The sequence below is a fragment of the Bicyclus anynana genome, chromosome Z (genome assembly GCF_947172395.1).
Source record: "Bicyclus anynana chromosome Z, ilBicAnyn1.1, whole genome shotgun sequence".
NCBI lineage: Eukaryota > Metazoa > Arthropoda > Insecta > Lepidoptera > Nymphalidae > Bicyclus > Bicyclus anynana.
The window spans coordinates 14,440,193-14,458,872 of record NC_069110.1 but is presented as its reverse complement, the minus strand read 5'-3'; the positions used below and the strand labels follow the sequence as shown (position 1 = coordinate 14,458,872).

Below are 18,680 nucleotides of genomic sequence, written 5' to 3'. Positions count from 1 at the left end.
AGGCCATATCTCCTCTCCTACTCGCATAAGGGGAGGGGGAGGGGGGGGGGGGGGGTGCCAAGCCAGTGATGTTTTAATTCAAGCCGTTTAAATGACACAATTTCTGTGGTTCATTCAGAAACGGCTTTAATTAAAAATGACACTGGATTGGCACCGCCTTCAAACTGATCAGAAGTTAGCACATAGGTAAGATGTTATTGTTTGCTTTTTAGTTTAGGTTAATTTGTGAGTTGGAAGTCGGTTGAATTTTTTTTATTAAAATTTTATGTTCATTTGATATCATATCGAAAAGAATTGACTAAATAAAAATTTACAACCTCGTTACTGACTATGACTTATTGACTAAATAAAAATTTACAAGGCGTCGTTGGTAGTACTGACGGTACAGCTTAAGTCCGTTTAGGATTTTATAATAAATATATTTTGCGTACTTTCACAGCGTAATGTCTTACGGTATTTTATTGTGGGGCAAGGCTGCCGATATACAATCTATATTTGTACTTCAAAGAAGAGCAATTCGAGCAATATATCAATTAAAATCACGCGAGTCCCTTCGTCAAAAGTTTAAAGAAATAGGTATACTAACAGTAGCCTGTCAATATATATATAACAGTATAGTATATGTAATACAAAATATTAATTTGTACAAACGAAAAGGAGATTTAAACCCACGTCTTACTAGACACGGGCATAAGTTAGTTATTTCTGCATATCGTCTCCAAAGAGTAAAAAAATCTTTTGTAGGTTTGGGTGTACTCTTTTATAATAAGATCCCCAAGACTGTGATGGACCTGCCAATGCATAGCTTTAAGCAATGTGTTAAAAAACATTTACTTAGTCGAGCGTACTACAACATTAATGAGTTCCTTAATGATAAAGATGCTTGGAGCCCGTTGGATCATCTTCCACCTTCACACAGGAAGTAAAACTATAAGAAATGTAAACAGTAATTGTTATCAATTGTAAATTATAATACTGTATGACTTTTTCAAAAGAGCAACTGTTGAGTTTCTTGCCGGTATCTTCTCAGCAGAACCTGCCTTCCGAACCGGTGGCAGAATCTTTACAAATAGTCAACTGACGTGTCAAAAGTGCTTGTAAACTGAGCCTACTTGAAATAAATGATTTTTGATTTTTTTTTTTTGATAATTTCTAAATTAGCTCAGCTAGGCTATTCTGTAACGATATTTTTATGACTCGCAAAACCGAGCTTCTAATTCACCCCTATCTATTTAACACGGTACTGTAGAATGAGAAAGATAGCGTTGAATTCGAAACTCGCACTTGCGAGTTATACAAAACATCGTTAGAGAATAGGCGTGCAGGATTGGTCTGCTGAAAGGCTTCGGTCGTGGATAGTAACAACCCCTTTAATGTACCGGAATAATAAACTTAACTGTATCGTCACTTAACATCAGACGAGACAACTTGACATTGATTAAAAAAAATTAACTAACTCAAAAGTATCAGACGATGGTATTTCTAGGTGTCGACATTGTTCAACCCATTTGGCCTCAAGTTCTCGACGGTAGTTCGATGGGAAAGCTCCAAAATACGCGATACAGCCAGACGCGATTATAATATCGCCCGTGGTACATTTCAATTTGTACGTTGCTACCTGAAATGATTTAATTTCAAAATCAGATTGTTTTAATTTTCAAAGCGAATCGAAATACAAATTAATTCTATTCAATAAAAAGCTTAGGGACTAAGAGCTTGCAATAGCCAGACATACCTCATTTTAAGAAGCTGTTTTTTTAATTTATTTCGTCAGCCTACTTAATAAATATGGTAGCTGTTACCTCATTACTTTGTCATTAATTAACCAATTTGTGTTTGAAAAAGTGGGTAAAGTATATTGATTATAATTATTATTCAATTCAGTCTGAGAAGAAATCCACCCTCACCCCACGGATATATCTCCAAATATACCGCAATAATGTTATTTCATTACGTATTAATTTTTATTACGTTTGTTAAATGTTAAAATTTAAATAGTCATAAGTACATAGACGTTAGCTAAAATAGGTGTAAGTTAGCCTTAGTTAGTACCTAATTCTAGTGTTATGTTAACTGTATGTTATTTGTATATAACATCCTTGTGAATAATATTTCTGTATAATAAAGAATTTTGAAAAACAAAACAAAACCCTCACCCCACAGCAAAGGCAGCTGGGTATATTTAATCAATTGTATTTTTTCCCCAGTACCTTCTTTAAAAACATTTTCTATTCAGACGGACTGTTGAGGAAAATATTTTTAAAAAGTTGAGAACTAAGAACTTACAGCTGCAGCTATTCCCAGTTCCCAAGCTTTTTTATTCAATAGATCGTTTAGTAGACAGACTGTCGATATACAAAGTCTTCACTTCACAGATAAGAGGATTGCAGTTTAAACTTGGTAGTTGGAACTTTTCTCGCCATTATATTTCCAACGTAATTCCAACAAACGATATCAAAGAGTATGCAGAATAAAAAACAGATGTATCAATAAATACTAATAACTAGAGAATTCTATAGTTGTGTATATTGTTTATGCATCCGACTTATATTCTGCATACATAATTGTGATGATTTCTTGACGTCTGTCTTTCGTCAGACAACGTGTCGCTAGTCACGGTAGATAATATATTAGGGCCCATGTTACATATTATGGATTCTCTTTCTACATTCGCTAGAGCTTTCAAAACTAAAAAATGTATGGGGGTGACATTTGTTATCGATAGGTCACGTGATCAACCTATTAATCGGATATGTTTTTTAGTTTTAGAAGCATCAGCGTTTGTAGAAAGAGATAATGGCTATAGCTCTGTAGTGGCGACACGTCGTCTGCTACTGCTGGCTATAGTCACCTAAGACATAGTACCTTAATATAAAAAATGTATTTCGTTTGTGCTGACTTTGCTTAAGTTTATACACAAGAACGCCGAAGCTAAGCCACCTTCTTGAAATATAGCTAATGATTTACTTTAATATATTTCAACGATCCCAGACCCTTAATTTTTCAATTGAAAAATACGTATTTTTTCGAAAAACACCAAATTGGCCAAGGGTTCAATTTGGTGTGAAGGGTTAAAGGGTTTAAGGGTTGCATGATCTTATGTAAATGTCTGACTGCCACAGATTGTCGCTCTATATCAGCATAACCTGGGGTCTATAGCCATGTAATACTGCGATCACTCTTTCTTCAATCGCAAAACGGATGACATTTGTTATCGACAGGCCACGTGATCAACTTATCGATCGAATCAGTCATTCATATATATTTTTTAGTTTTCGAAGCGTTAGTGTTTGTAGAAAGAGAATTGACATGCCACATGGTTATATTCTGTCCTCTTAAATGTAAAAAAATACCTTAACACTCTCCTCCCAGCGTGTTTGTTCATCGGCGAGTGCCTGAGTTAATTTACCAGCTCGCATTAACCGAGCGGCTGCTAAATCCACGTCAGCTTGCAACTTAATCCGCTCTTCTTCAACTAACTGTAAAATCGATATCAATCATAGGCTGCTGGGCTAGGGCTGCATCTTTGTACATATTATTATTATTATTTGACGGCCTCCGTGGCGCAGTGGTATGCGCGGTGGATTTACAAAACGGAGGTCCTGGGTTCGATCCCCGGCTGGACAGATTGAGATTTTCTTAATTTGTCCAGGTCTGGCTGGTGGGAGGCTTCGGCCGTGGCTGGTTACCACCCTACCGGCAAAGACGTACCACCAAGCGATTTAGCGTTCCGGTACGATGCCGTGTAGAAACCGAAAGGGGTGTGGATTTTCATCCTCCTCCTAACAAGTTAGCCCGCTTCCATCTTAGACTGCATCATCACTTACCATCAGGTGAGATTGTAGTCAAGGGCTAACTTGTAAAGAATAAAAAAAAAAAATTATATTCTTGTACATATTAAATTTGTACTGTACCTACCACTAGACAGTTTAAGTATAGTGCAAAATTTATAAGACCACTGTTACGACTGCTGGTAGACCTGCGTGCTGCATGAATCAAAACGTTGGGCAATTTAAGGGACCAATAACTAGTGTTCATCCCTTTTATATGTATGCAGACAAATGGAATTTGAATATGTTAAGGTGGATGTGAGGTGTAAGAGCGGGGGCACACGGTGCGCAAAGATTTCACCGTATCATTTTTGTTTTTTTTTTTTACAAACTTTACAAGTTAGCCCTTGACTACAATCTCAACTGATGGTAAGTGATGATGCAGTCCAAGATGGAAGCGGGCTAACTTGTTAGGACGAGGATGAAAATCCACACCCCTTTCGGTTTCTACACGGCATCGTACCGGAACGCTAAATCGCTTGGCGGTACGTCTTTGCCGGTAGGGTGGTAACTAGCCACGGCCGAAGCCTCCTACCAGCCAGACCTGGACAAATTAAGAAAATCTCAATCTGCCGGGGATCGAACCCAGGACCTTCGTTTTGTAAATCTACCGCGCATACCACTTCGCCACGGAGGCCGTCGAAGTTGCAAGTCCGGTGCGGCGCCGGAGCACATCGTGTGAGAGCGCAAGCACACGCGCGGGGGATATTGAAATTAAAATTGCTTTAATTTAAAGTGTTATCGCCGCGTTGCAACAACTTGCGGTACGGACGGCTTCAGTGTGCTCGTGGCGTTCGAGCCGTCCACATCTCTTGTTGTGTAATTCTTTATGGGTTACTTGGGATGACTTGAGTAGAAAAGGGGAGTGTTAGATATCTGTTAAAGGCACCTTTAACCCTACACACATCGTTCACAGTGCGTGACTTCACTCAAGGTCATTCTCTACCATTCTAGGGTCTCATTTTGGTTACAGTTTGATTTGTTAAATAAGTTGTCCTGACAAATGTTGTGAATCATAAGCTTTGTTCGACATTAGTTATCTTATTTTTGTAATCACTTTTGAGTCTGCTAAAAAAAATTTATAATATTACTGAGCACAAATGCATTTTTCAGATTGATTTGATTTTTAGCTATTAAGCGAGTAAAACTAGATACTGGAAGAGTATACTAATAAGTAATAAATAACGCAATATAATTTTGTTACCCGAAGCTCCCCCATCATAGCCGCCAGTTGGGCCTCAATAGCCTCGACCTCTTTCTGTTTTGCACGCAGTACCGCCATCACACTCTTCAATATAGCAGCAGCTTCTTTATGTCTAAAATAATATAATTAACTATCAGATTAAGTTTAAAATAAGCAACTGAATTTTTTAGTTACAACAGCCCGTTTTGACGGCTGCGTGGCGCAGTGGGTAGTGACCCTGCTTACTGCATCCACGGCCGTGGGTTCGATTCCCACAACTGGAAAATATTTGTGTGATGAGCATGAGTGTTTTCCAGTGTCTGTGTGTATATATATGTTATATAAGTATTTATATGTAATATATAATTGTATATTAATATTATAATATCTACTACTCTGTATGCTTACTTTGGGGCTAGATAGTGATGTGTATTGTTTAAGTATATTTATTTATTTATAACAGCCATGTACGCACGAGAATTTATAGTGCACGAGCGTGTGAGCTAAGTCAGGTGCACTTTCTATTCCCTGTCTTATACAGGGTGCTGGGGAGGATTTCCCATAACTTCAACATCCCATGTTGACGAGCCCACTTATAGGAGCCGAACCGCATACTAATATTTTTTTTTACTAAAAAAAACACTATGTTTTTATTTATATAACACGCCTTTATTTGTTATTGCATTTTAAAATTTTAAAGTGTAGCTACGTCATAAATATAAGGATGCGTATAAGGGACACATTTTAAGATCAATTTACAAAAGAAATATTATTTACTCAGAGAATATTAATTTTAGGACACATGTTCTTTGAACCTTTTTAATTAATTTTTAGTAGAGAATATAATCCAACATTTATGGGAAATACTCCCGAGCATCCTGCATATTATAGTCCCGTGGGATGGCAGGTCAAGCGCAGGACCGACGGCTGTCCATGTTCATGACGTGGTGAACCACACCAGCTACCCAACTACGGGCTGAAAATTTCTAGAAAGCCGGAAACGTACAGTAACTAAACAGCAGACCCAAGACTCGGACTCGGGATATCGTGGTTAGAAGTCATTTATGATTGGGCTAATTAGCAATTAAGAAAAACAGAAAAAAAGGCCCGTAGCCATGTGGCACGTCGATTCTCTTTCTACAAACGCTAACGCTTCGAAAACTAAAAAAAATTATGGGAGTGACAGATCCGATCGATAACTGGATCACGTAACCTGTCGATAGCAAATGTCATTCCCATACATTTTATAGTTTTCTAAGCGTTAACGATTGTAGAATCGACGTGCCACATGGCTACACGTCCAGGAAAATACTCACGCGATAATCTTCGGTTCGACAACTCTAAAAACTTTGGCATACATATCAATTGCTTGCACCCATAAAACCATAGATCTGCATACCTGTAAAAGTTTCATTGAAAATAGTATTATATTAATACAAACTAAAATATTCACAAACGTTTTAAATATGATTAAATAAAATTTGCATTTAACCTTTGAAACTTTAACAACAGTGTCCGGATTGAAGTCTTTATGGGTGAGATAAACTTTAATTTTTTTCAACGTTGCATCCGGAATATGGTCTTTGTCATATTCCTCCAAATTCCGAATAAAGTTCACATCGGCTAACAACTTTTTAGTAGAATCCCAGTCCGGTCTGAAATTATAGCATATTTTATACAGTCTGTTTAATTATAACTGCCTGGCCTGAGAGAGAGACGAATATATTAGCATTCCATGGATTCTCCGTGCAGGTGCCGGGTCCATCGCGTGGTAGAGAGGAAAAACTCCAGGCAGAGTCGTGGAGATGTAGAATTAAGGAATTCCTCGATAATCGATTAACACTCCCCTCCTTAGCTCGTTTTGTTCTCCCTGCCTAACCAAATTTGGTAAAATCCTATTAGAGCAGCTTTGGATACCCGTTCTAATATAAAACTTGCTGCAGTTCTAGAGAGACCCAGTTCTTTAGGCAGCTGCATATAATTCTGTGTGTGTTGAAGAAAATATTCTAGAATACAATATTTTTAATAAAGAATTGTTTTGTTGAAATATTAATGGAATATATTTGATTTATTATTCCAAATTAGGTCGTTCTTGAAAAAGCTAAAACATCATATTGGACAAGTGGTTTTTACTTTTAACAATACTAACAGAACGCATTTCAAGTTTCGTTTCCTTAAGAAGATTGTGAATTTATTCGTTTTCTTTAGAATAAGCTTGCTTACTTTGCACCAAGTAGTATACACACGGGTTCCATAACAAAGCGAACAAGAGCCGGTGGTTTCTGAAAGGCTTTCAACTCGTTGATGTCAGCCTTATTTAGCGCTTTAAGCGCGTTTTGAGCTGCTTCCATCGCTGGCATGGCCATCGCTAGATCAGCTTTCGCTTCATCGGCGATTTCCTTGACTTCATCAGCTTTAATCTAGAGCGAGAGAGAAAAAATTTAATTGATAATATTACCCACTTAACCTTCAACCATAGACTTATAAAATAAGCTGATAGTATCTTGCTGTCAAACAACTGAAGCACCTTGAGTGTGAAGTGTGTTACTAGATATAGGAAATTAATGGTGGTCGGTCTGTCTTCATCTGTTGTCACATGTGCATCGGAATGCGTGCCGGCGTATGCGGCACATATATGCAAACTGGCAGAATTGGGGTGCATCACTTTTTAGTTCAGGAGATGATGTCCGGACTTTTTATTACGTCTATACCTATAAAAATATCATCGTCCAACGTATACCACCACTAAACCGCTGAATACGATAATCCGTATGTCACGATTTCATGCCACTTGTACCTATGTTTCTTACAAGTCGTTTTATATGGAAAGTCTACCTACAGGAGGTTTATCCAAGACTACACAAGTCAACATTCTAGTACATGGGCGCTCCAACATCTATCGTTTCTTCAAACTTGTGCTCCATTGTCACTTCAATATAAGAACTCGATGAATTATAATGATATGAAGAACCAAAGTTGTTATTTGCAAAACATCCTATTTCAAAAGTGATACTTTGAACGTAGTTTGTTCCATCGCTGATCGCCTCTAAGCCTAAAATAATGCCTATCATATTCGTTATCATATGTTGATTTAACATATCCACTTTTAAAGAATTTTATTTTACCTTAGCCGCTGCTTCGTCTTTCATAACGGCTTTCTTTACTTCATCAGCTGCTGCTTGCTCTACTTTGAGTCTAGCTACGAGAGCTACACCCTACAATTAAACAAGATTAATAAAACTGTGATTTCATTAAAAGGAGAGTTGCCTTAACAAACCTAAATGGATATTCCTTCTATATAAACACTTTCAAATAGTAAAGTCTGTCAGTGAGTAGTGAGTGTAGTTTATTTCTACCAAGAATAAACGACAAGAAACTCAACAGTTAGGTTTAATATAGTTAGGCACTGTTTTATAAAAACATGTTAAAATTTATAACTTTGCTAATTGCTTCAATTAATCTTTTCCATAATTAAATCATTGAATCAATTATTATAAATGTCATTATTAATGACAAATACGAAATTAAATATCACGTGTTTCAAATGGGGAAAAAAACTTCATGAGGGTGAAAAACATGCATACTTGAGAATTTTAATTCTCTGCATGTGTGTGAAGTCTGCCACTCCGCATTGGGACAGCAAGGTGGACTATTTGGCCATCTCAATCTGAGAGGAGACTCGAGCTCAGCAGTGAGCCGAATATGGATTGATATTGATGACGATGACAAACATTTTTCATTATTATTTTTTTTTAATTTGTTGATGCAAGCCCAACATTATTTATATTTCACATTCAGATACTCTTACCTCTTCGGCCTTTTTCGCAAGAATTGGCTCCATATCACGCACTTGCTGTTCCATTACACCCACAACTTCGTAGGTTTCATATAATTTCTGTAAAAATATTCTTTTGATATATTGTGTAATATATAATAAGAAGGTATTTAAATGTATACAAAAATTCATCATTTCCGTTGAGGGATTTTTGAGTGCACAAGTAACCAGTGTTCAAGGCTAAAGAGTAGGTCACATCTTTACTCAATTCAAGGATTACTGCTTCTATATCCGCTTGTTCTATTTATTACTTGCTTCTGTATCCGATTGTTCTATTTATTACTAAGGTAAATGAAAAGTTAAAGCACTTTTCGTTCATCTTAGTAATAAATGAACAGAGAAACAATGTGAAAGAGTTCAAAGTTATTTCACTTTAAAAATAAAGCAGGTGTGCTTTGGACCATACGGCGTAAATAAAACATCTTTATCTCTCCCTCTAAAAGTTTGTTCGCCTCGCCAGATTACACTTTTCGTAACGCATTCACCAGCTTACTCCCCAAGTCAAGCGTGCGTAATAGCTCTCCCTCTAAACGTTCGGTTGCTTCACCCGATTACACTATTCGTAACGCGTTCACCAGCTTACTCCCCAAGTCAAGCGTGCTGAAAGACGATTTATTTCTAAAAGGAGATAACATTGAAACCTGCAAACCGCAAGAGATGCGGTCACGGCCACGCAAGATTTCCTGCTGTTTTTTGTCCAGCAGCATCAGGTAGAGCTTTAATAAGTCGAGATAGCTACTCGGTGTTGTGTAGAAATAACGTCGCATCTCATCGTAGAGGCGTCCCGTCATCACATCTACGTCCTGTTAACAACAATATACTTTGGCTTTAACTAACTTACTAACTTAGAGTTACTTTAGTGGATAGAAATGAAATTCACCAAACAGCTTTTGTACACCATAGATGCCTTCGTGAATATCATAGAGTAGGTAGTGAATATTGCCTAAATAACATTGTAATATACTTTTTAACTTTACGGGATAAGTAATTTCGTAAAGTCATATTGCGATTGTAATTGATATAATATTAATTATAATACGTAATACGTTAAATATACGGGATACATGATAACCCAGTGGATATGACCAATGCTTCCGATTCCGGAGGGCGTGGGTTCGAATCCGGTCCGGGGCATCCAACTTTTCAGTTGTGTGCATTTTAAGAAATTAAATATCACGTCACGTGTCTTAAACGGTGAAGGAAAACATCGCAAGGAAAGCTGCATATCAGAGAATTTTCTTAGTTCTCTGCGTGTGTGAAGTCTGCCAATCCACATTGGGCCAGCGTGGTGGACTATTAGCCTAACCCCTCTCATTCTGAGAGGAGACTCGAGCCCAGCAGTGAGGGTAGTTAACGAAATATATGTCAAAGTTAGTGAATAGGCCGGCTGATCGATGTTTGGCTTCGAAGGTTAATATTATTTTATGATTAATTTATCTATATACAGAACATGTAGTTCATAAACGAAGATACACTCTCTATTTTAACATTCTTAAAAAATCGAGATCAACAAAGGCACCTGATGCATAGAAACAGCGAGGGTAGATATTTTTTCTATTATGTCAGCGTTTTCGAGAGGTTGTAAACATTGTTGAGCGACTGAACGCAAAGCTTCTGGAGGCCATTTTGTGAACCAATCTATGGTGCAGCAGTTCACTAGTGACGGAAACATACGACATCTTCGCCTAAAAAGGAAACAGTAAAATTATATATATAAAAACTAACACGACAGACTTTTTTCTGTATTAACTATAGATATTGAATCCGCAATAGCTTTTACGATAATTAGTCAAACGCAAAATTAATATACACAAAAATGCATATAAAGTTAAGTTTTCTTATATTCTGTTGCATCAGAACCTTCTCCAGTTCTTATTAGAACAAATACAACAGAAAAAGAATAGGGCTGTTTGACTAATATCATATTTAATTTAAACAATAATTAATTCGTGTATTTTATGGAATAAGGATCCGAAAAATATCGATATCAAATATTAAAAGTTATGGATTTCACAGAATACTTAATTTAAAAATTATGTGTTTAAATTTTTTTTCCAAACGTCAAAAACGCTGTCGTCCATTTTGTGACGTTACAATGTGACGTTACTTGATGTCACTAAAGGACATCAAGTAACATCGATCATCTAAAGGACATCAAGGACGTCGAACTAATTAAAGTGACGTCTTGAAACACTTAAAATATAGACCATCATGTCATGGCCGACAGCGCCTTGGCTCGTATTGTCAAAATTTTTATGTACTCATGTCTCAAAACAATATAAAAAAAATTGTTTTAATCACGCTTTTCAACCACATAATAAAGGCTTTTATCAGAATTTTATAATTATTTTATAAGAACTTTTCTATGTAGAATCTGCCTTCAGAACTATAACAGAGTCATTATAATAGAAAAAATTCTGACGTTTAAATTGGCAAACAAACAAACTAAGCTATATAAACAAAGCCTACCTGAAATAAAGGTATTTGATTTGATTATACCTGAAAGCTTCACCAACGGGGCTCATACAGATACACAGATGCAGTTTCCCTCTCACGCGGTTTATAAAGAAATAGTAAACTGCGTCACGATCACCAGGATTGACGCCGACTTTGGCTGCATCACCTCGACATCCCGACTGTACCTGTTCGTAGGTGTCTCCTTCAAATAGATTAGGGACTTCACCTATTGACAGACGAATAGAAATAACAAATTATTAAGACTGACATTCCTCAATGTATCACCATCATCATTATCGTCAATTAAAAAATGGATGCACAATCAGCGACCAAAAAACGTCCCCACTCAATGAGTGCCAAACACAACGTCTTGGTATTCAATTCAAGTAGTCGCATTTGCAAATTCAACCTTAAACTCAAATCTCAAGGTTGAATTTGCTCTGAATTTCGGATTTTATTGAATATTGGACTATATTTGAAGGTATCATTTTCTTTATCGATAATTCTAAAACTGTCATAGCAAAATTGGTCAGTTTTTAAGTGTTTTATACATGATAGTGTGTCCTTTTATTATAAGAAATTAATGTTATCAGTACAGAGCTAGGCCTCCTTCTATAGGAGTGGGGATATTCTTCTTCTAAGTGGATTCTTAGTCATGTTCGATGAAAATCGGTTGAGCCGTTTAAAAGTTTTGGGGATGAAAGTGGAGAAGAAAATCCGAATATCAGTAAATATGTATATTTGAGTGGGGTCTCAAATGAAAGCGCTCAGACAGAGAATATTGATGACTCTCACCTTCAGGAGTTTTCCAAAATTTTCAATGTTATTTTACCTTCTATAAGTTTTAAGAAAATCCGCCTAGGTGCAGCACCGGGGGCAGCAAATCGACATAACTGATCGTCAAATTGTAGTAAGTGATACTTTTATTGTATCTATCAATTTAAGTACAAGTGATAATTTCAAAGGGTAAAATTTAAAATTAGTTTTACTAACGATAACGATTTTTGAGGGGTGGGGAGGTAAAATGAGTCAATAACAACTTAATTTTCGTTAATAAAATTATTTCTTAAATTGTAGAGCAACTGACAGTAATATCTTTATCGTAAGTGTAATATGATATGATATTGTGTAGCGCAAGCGACATTATTTTATATGGTGTAGTATTTTAAATTAAAATAAAAGTAAAGTGAACGCAAACGTAATATATAATCGAGATTTCTTAGAATAAAAAAAATCTATATTTCTCAGCCCAATCAGGGCTCATGGAAATCATCCATGGAATTCGACAATAACTCGTAAACCAGAGTCATATAAGCTAACCAACGCAGTTAAAATAATAAGTTTCTGACCTGAGTTAAGCATATTATTGATGTCTTCAAGGAACTCCTCCTTGGTTATCTGGGTGTCGGTGAAAAGGAACACCGTGTCTTCGGCAGCGACGCCTGCTCGCATGTACATGCCGCGCAGGTCGTCGTGGAACTCCGGAGTATCATAATTGCGCTTTATCTCCATGCCCATACATCTGGAAATTAAATAAGAATATTTGGCCCAAGGGTGATACCTCGTGGCAGGCATCCGCCACTTGATAAGCAACTCATTGTATAGAATAGAATGGCTCATCATTATCATTAGTAACCTATTTGAATGGAACACTGCAGAACCTCCCTCCTTATAGAAGAGGTTTTGAAGCTTAGATCCGCTATGCTTTTGCAGTGAAATAGCTAAAAGTGATTTAAACTAATATTAAAGAGCTGTAAAGATTAAAGGATTAGTTAAACTTCTGGTTCGGATTGATAAAATGTTAGTAATGTTGGATAGTCAATTTATCGACAAAGGCCATAAATTACTTGCTGTGATATATTTCAAATTTTTATTAAACACAAGCTTAAATTAAAGTTGTAAGTTTTAATGATATTGATTAAGCTCGGAAATTAAATGCATAATATGATTGGCTACTTAAATACCTATAATGATAAACAAAACAACCCTTGCTGAGTTTGTTGTGGGCTCATCTCCGACATCATAGATTCCAACCGTAATTACTTATACTCGTAGTAGCAAACTGAGTTGATAAACTTTCTTTAAATATTTGTAAAATGATGAAGTCTGACTTCGTTCCAGACTTTTTTTTTGAATGGGAACGTAATCTTTAACCGTTTACTCAGCGGACGCCTTGGAGGGTTCCAAACGCAAGACGCATTTGGAGCCTTCGTTACTTTAATTTCATTTAAGAGAGATTTATAGCCTCGTGTCACTAACTTGCATTCGTTCACATGGCCAGCGAGTGTGGCGACTGATCTGCGACCCGAACCACCGGGGCCGACCATGAGGCAGTGGCCCCTCTCCGCTCGTAGCACGCGTGCTACACGCACTATATGCTCCACAGCGTCTCGAAACAATACAAGATGCATCTCTGCACGCGCCGTCGAATTGTACTCATCGAGGTATTCCTGTATGCATCCAATCTTCATAAATATAAAAGTGTGTGTCAGCTCCGACGCACGAATGAAGTACTATTTCAGATCGTCTGTTTAAATAGGTATATTGCCCCGCACCATATACTATGTACGTCTCAACATCTACCCCAAAAAAGTGAAAGGTGCGCAACCGAGGAGCAGCAGGCCGCGGCGTGTGCTCTAGAACGCATGTGCACGCTGCTGGCGGCAGCGCACGGTGCAAGGTGCGCAGAATAGGTTGCGCACAAAAATGTAACGCTGTCATTAATTCATCGAATTTTACTAATATTTTGTTCACTGAATAAACGAGAATTTTAATCTATAGATATCTTGTCTTGTATTCTTTGCAAGTCCTCTCTTTAGGGGTTGCCTGGTAGAGATTGCTTGTAGCAATAAGCCGCCTTTGCATGCTAATTCTTAGTTTAAATTATTCAATGGTCTTGTCTTAGTCTAATCTTACCTTTAAAATAACCATTAGTTTTTCCAAATCCGGTATTTCTTGGTACTGTCTCATTTCCTTGGGGATGGCTGAATTCATGAAATCCCCGAATAATAATATCGGAGGTTGATCAATGATAGGTGTATCCGGTATATTAAGAATTGGTTGCTGAAAGTTCTTCTGACACACTGTACTCATAAGATGATAGAAGTAACTTTTATCTTCTATATTGATCAAACGGTCGTGGAAAACGCGAAGGCATTCATGGTAGAACAACCTAAAAGTATGTTAAAGATAAGAATAAATTAATATTTAAAATCTATGTATTTAAAAGAAAGTCGTGTTAGTTACACTATTTATAACTCAAAAACAGCTGGCTGAAAATTGGTGAAGAGGTATTAGAACCAAGAGACAGGCATAGGATACTTAGGGTAGGAGAAGATAGGATAGGGATAGAGTAAGGGAAAGGTAGGCGTAGGTTAGAGGTCGAGTACGAGTAGGGGCAGTGCAAGGTAGGGGTAGAGTTTTATGCGGAAGAAGGTGCAGGCGTCCGCTAGTATATTATAAATACAAGTTTTATATTAACACTCTCACATTTTGGGCCTGAGTGTTTGCCAAAACAAATAAATATATTCTCAATGGTATCTTGATTAGTTTAGGTCGATCTAAGAATCAGTATTGACCAGATCTTCGTCATTTTATGAAAGCTGAAAGTTTGTCGACTAAAAAGTATACTTGCAGCGTTGAATCTCCACCATCGTCCAAACTCTATAAGCGCCGTATGCTAGGATCATAGGCTGGTGAACTTCCTTCTTGTATTAAATCACAGAGGTCTGGCTAACACGGGCTCTCAAGTTATAAAGGTCCGTTTACATCTACAGACATTTAGCGTGTCAGACACGTGCCGTGGCAGACAAAATAATATTCTTCTATTGTTTAACAACGTATTTATATCTATCGTAACACGGCCGCGCAGACGTTGACAGACACGGCCCGTGCCCGGCCAGTATTCTTGGAATGAATATTTTGTATGTGCGGTTCATGTCTGTAGAGTCCTTTTCATGACAATGAGCGCCATTAAGACATTAGTGCCGCTTCTGGGGGACTTCTCTCATGAAAAGGGCTTTAAGTGTCTCTAGCTACCTTGCGGGACAGTGTGAATAGACGGTGTCCGTGGGTGTCTGCTACGCTACTTGTCTATGACGCACTGTGTCTGTAGATATAAACGGACCTTAAAAATTTCGAATACATTTACTTTAAAATTTATTCTTGTACTGTTTACCTAAGCATACCCTGCGGAGCGCGCATGTATGCTGCATCAGCCTGAAGCACTCCCTGCATAGACTTGGAGAGGTCCCTCAAGTTGAACACGTAGTGAGATTTCGCAGGTGTCGGCAACAGTTCCGCGCAAATTTTCAAGTACACTTCAACCGCTGCATTCACAATGGGCTCCCCCAGTACAGACACTTCTGTTACGAAGTCCTCCATGTGTCCAGTTAGAATGGCCTGTCAAATTTTTTTCGAAGAAAGCTTGGGTTTGAATCACCGACAAGCTCAAGAGTAACGTACGCGCAATGTGCTGTGCGCACTTGTTAGATGGGTGAAATCTTGTGCGTTTGCTTCATCGACATGCAAGTAACAGTAGGTATATCTGTAGATATACAGCCGACGTATAGTGCTTATATCTTGGCTTTGAAGGGCTCCGTGGCGCAGTGGTATGCGCGGTGGATTTACAAGACGGAGGTCCTGGGTTCGATCCCCGGCTCATCAGCCCGATTGAGGTTTTCTTAATTGGTCCAGGTCTGGCTACAACACACACACAGATAGACACACAAACATTTTAAAAAAGTTAATTTGTATTTTAATGTCACAGACAGATATTCATGTATGTCAAACACAGATATTTTGAAATCATTTTATTTATATGTATTGATTACCTTAAATATGGTCTTCATGGCATCAGAATTGGGCGCCGATATATAGAACATGGCAAAATGGCGAACAAAACGTCCAGTGAGTGGGTTACGACCGCCTCCTGGTGGGGCACAGGCGCAAGACAATACAACGTCTAAAATTTCTTTCCAGTACAGTTTGTCGCGGTCGTAAAGACCACCGAAGTCGAGAAACTGCCTGTGATGATTAAACAAAATATAAATATAATAGGTACTTATATTTCATGAAGTTTTAGCTTTGGATGGATGGCGACAGGAGTAAGTAAATTTAAAAATTTTAGCTTATTCGTACCATAATATTTCATACTATGCTAATTTTTTTTAGATAATAGAAGGAAATAAGTAGGTATTAGATAAGTATAGACCCCGCCAAGTAAGTTGCTGCCAACCAAAATGACGGTTGACTGCGCAGGTACAATATTTTTATAATATTTATTACAAAATTACCAAAAGTGTTAAACCCGCATTAAAAATGTCAAATATAGTACGCGATTGTAACATTAATAAGGCCACTTTTGCATGCCAATTTTCAGTTTTCATTGTTCTTTTTTTAATTTTTAATTTATTTTTATTGTGTGCCATAAAGTATTTCTTTCTTCCCTGCCTCGTTTATTAGAAATAAAGTATTTTAAAGATTGTCCAACTAGTCTGTCCAGGTTATCGGTTTTATCGGCTTTATAGTAGTTAAGAAATTCTGCGTAATTATAGATAGAAGACGCGGGCATCTGTTGGTATGAAATATAAGTATGGGATAAAAATATAATTTACCGAAGTAACTCTATAGTAGGTTGAGCGCCATAGACATCGAGACGAGGCATATTTACATCATCGATGAATATGATCACTTTTTTACCAAGCGGTGCACCTATAGCTCTTCTGGGTCGTTTGTCAAGACGAAGCTCGATTACTTCCTGAAAAAGTTTTGTTTAAGTAGATAAACACATTCAGACATATCCGTCGCTGTTTGTATAATATGAAGGTTAAAGGCTACCTCACACCTATCGACATCTAAAGGGATAGCGCGACAGTAATGCGCGGCAGTCGCGAGGCACAGCCCTGCCGCGCGACTATAATCTGGCAAGTTGGTTGATGACACTCCCATGATATGCGAGCGACAGGGGGAAGGACTGCGCGGGAGTGAAATCGCGCGTGCGGGGAAGTAAGGTGCATCAGTCGTGGATTTTTCATTCATCACTACCCGGCCCGCGCGAACCATCGGGAGTGTTATGTACGAAGTTGCCAAGCTATAGTATGGACATCCCAGAAACATTGGTGCGCGGCGTGCCGCTCACGATTGTTGAAGCAGTAAAATTTAGAAATTGTAATTTAATTGTTATCAATTGTAAATTATAATACTGTATAACTTTTTCAAAAGAGCAACTGTTGAGTTTCTTGCCGGTATCTTCTCAGCAGAACCTGCCTTCCGAACCGGTGGTAGAATCTTTACAAATAGTCAACTGACGTGTCAAAAGTGCTTGTAAACTGAGCCTACTTGAATAAATAAATTTTGAATTTTGAATTTTTTTTTTTGAAATTTAACGTTGGACGACAGTCGTGTCTAGCTGATCTGGAAACCTAGTAGTGGTATTAATTTATTCAAAAATTAAAAAAGCAAAGTGATTTTATAAAAAAATAAAGTTGGAACAGCAACCTGCGTGCGAGGGCTGCTGGTTTGTGCCGAAAAGTTCAATATCACAGGAATAAAATGGCCCGTCGCTGAGACTTTCTGCAGTACTTTAGCAGCGACACACGTTTTTCCAACGCCTGTAACGATTGATCATCACTATTATTCGGCTCAATGCTGAGCACGAGTTTCCTCTTAGAATGAGAGGGGTTAGGTCAATAGTCCACCACGCTGACCCAATGCGAATTGGCAGACTTCACACGCAGAGAATTATAAATATATAAAATTCTCTGGTATGCAGGTTTCCTCACGATGTTTTTCCTTACCCTTTGAGACACGTGATATTTAATTTCCTAAATGCAATTTAAATAGAATCATATTACGCCATGCTTTTTACTCCACTTCTCTATATGGATTCCGATTACGAGGTCTTGACTTCAAGCTCTGAGGTGGGTTTCTAAATATAGAGATTTTATTTTCCATCATTTTCATTTATATCCGATAGTGATCGTTACATTATTGTCAAAATCAACTGATAGGTCTGGTTCTGAAGTAAGGCATTAATATAGGCTGATTATAATGTAGATGATGACAAATTCAATAAATAAATATATATAAATTAGATGATGTAACGCTTTAGCAATAGAAAGGATAAGGAGGCGGGGCTCGTGTACTTGCATGTATGAAGACGTACGCTAATGTGCTGTATTCATTATTAACAACCCATATTCGGCTCACTTTGAGCACGAGTCTTCTCTCAGGATGAGAGAGGTTAGATCTTAGTCCACCTCACACAAAGAATTGAGAAAATTCTCAGGTATGCAGGTTTCCTCGCGATGTTTGAGACACGTGATATTTAATTTCTTAACTGAAAAGTTGGAGGTGCATGCCCCGGACCGGATTC

The 18,680-nt window shown here is 37.6% G+C and overlaps 1 protein-coding gene across 1 annotated transcript in view; it reads right to left on the bottom strand.

The window, feature by feature from the left end:
• The window catches only part of LOC112047829 (dynein axonemal heavy chain 6), a 104,683-nt gene that overhangs the window by 54,525 nt on the left and 31,478 nt on the right, over window positions 1-18,680 (bottom strand). The window contains exons 34-51 of the mRNA XM_052890818.1: window positions 17,804-17,916; window positions 16,921-17,063; window positions 16,138-16,330; window positions 15,483-15,706; window positions 14,222-14,477; window positions 13,565-13,755; window positions 12,655-12,827; window positions 11,348-11,531; window positions 10,368-10,533; window positions 9,490-9,651; window positions 8,822-8,908; window positions 8,139-8,228; window positions 7,237-7,433; window positions 6,506-6,668; window positions 6,330-6,412; window positions 5,035-5,146; window positions 3,354-3,479; window positions 1,458-1,618 (exon numbers count right to left, since the gene is read on the bottom strand). Of these exons, the coding sequence (XP_052746778.1) occupies window positions 1,458-1,618; window positions 3,354-3,479; window positions 5,035-5,146; window positions 6,330-6,412; window positions 6,506-6,668; window positions 7,237-7,433; window positions 8,139-8,228; window positions 8,822-8,908; window positions 9,490-9,651; window positions 10,368-10,533; window positions 11,348-11,531; window positions 12,655-12,827; window positions 13,565-13,755; window positions 14,222-14,477; window positions 15,483-15,706; window positions 16,138-16,330; window positions 16,921-17,063; window positions 17,804-17,916 (2,824 nt within the window). The remainder of the gene's footprint in view (window positions 1-1,457; window positions 1,619-3,353; window positions 3,480-5,034; window positions 5,147-6,329; window positions 6,413-6,505; window positions 6,669-7,236; window positions 7,434-8,138; window positions 8,229-8,821; window positions 8,909-9,489; window positions 9,652-10,367; window positions 10,534-11,347; window positions 11,532-12,654; window positions 12,828-13,564; window positions 13,756-14,221; window positions 14,478-15,482; window positions 15,707-16,137; window positions 16,331-16,920; window positions 17,064-17,803; window positions 17,917-18,680) is intronic.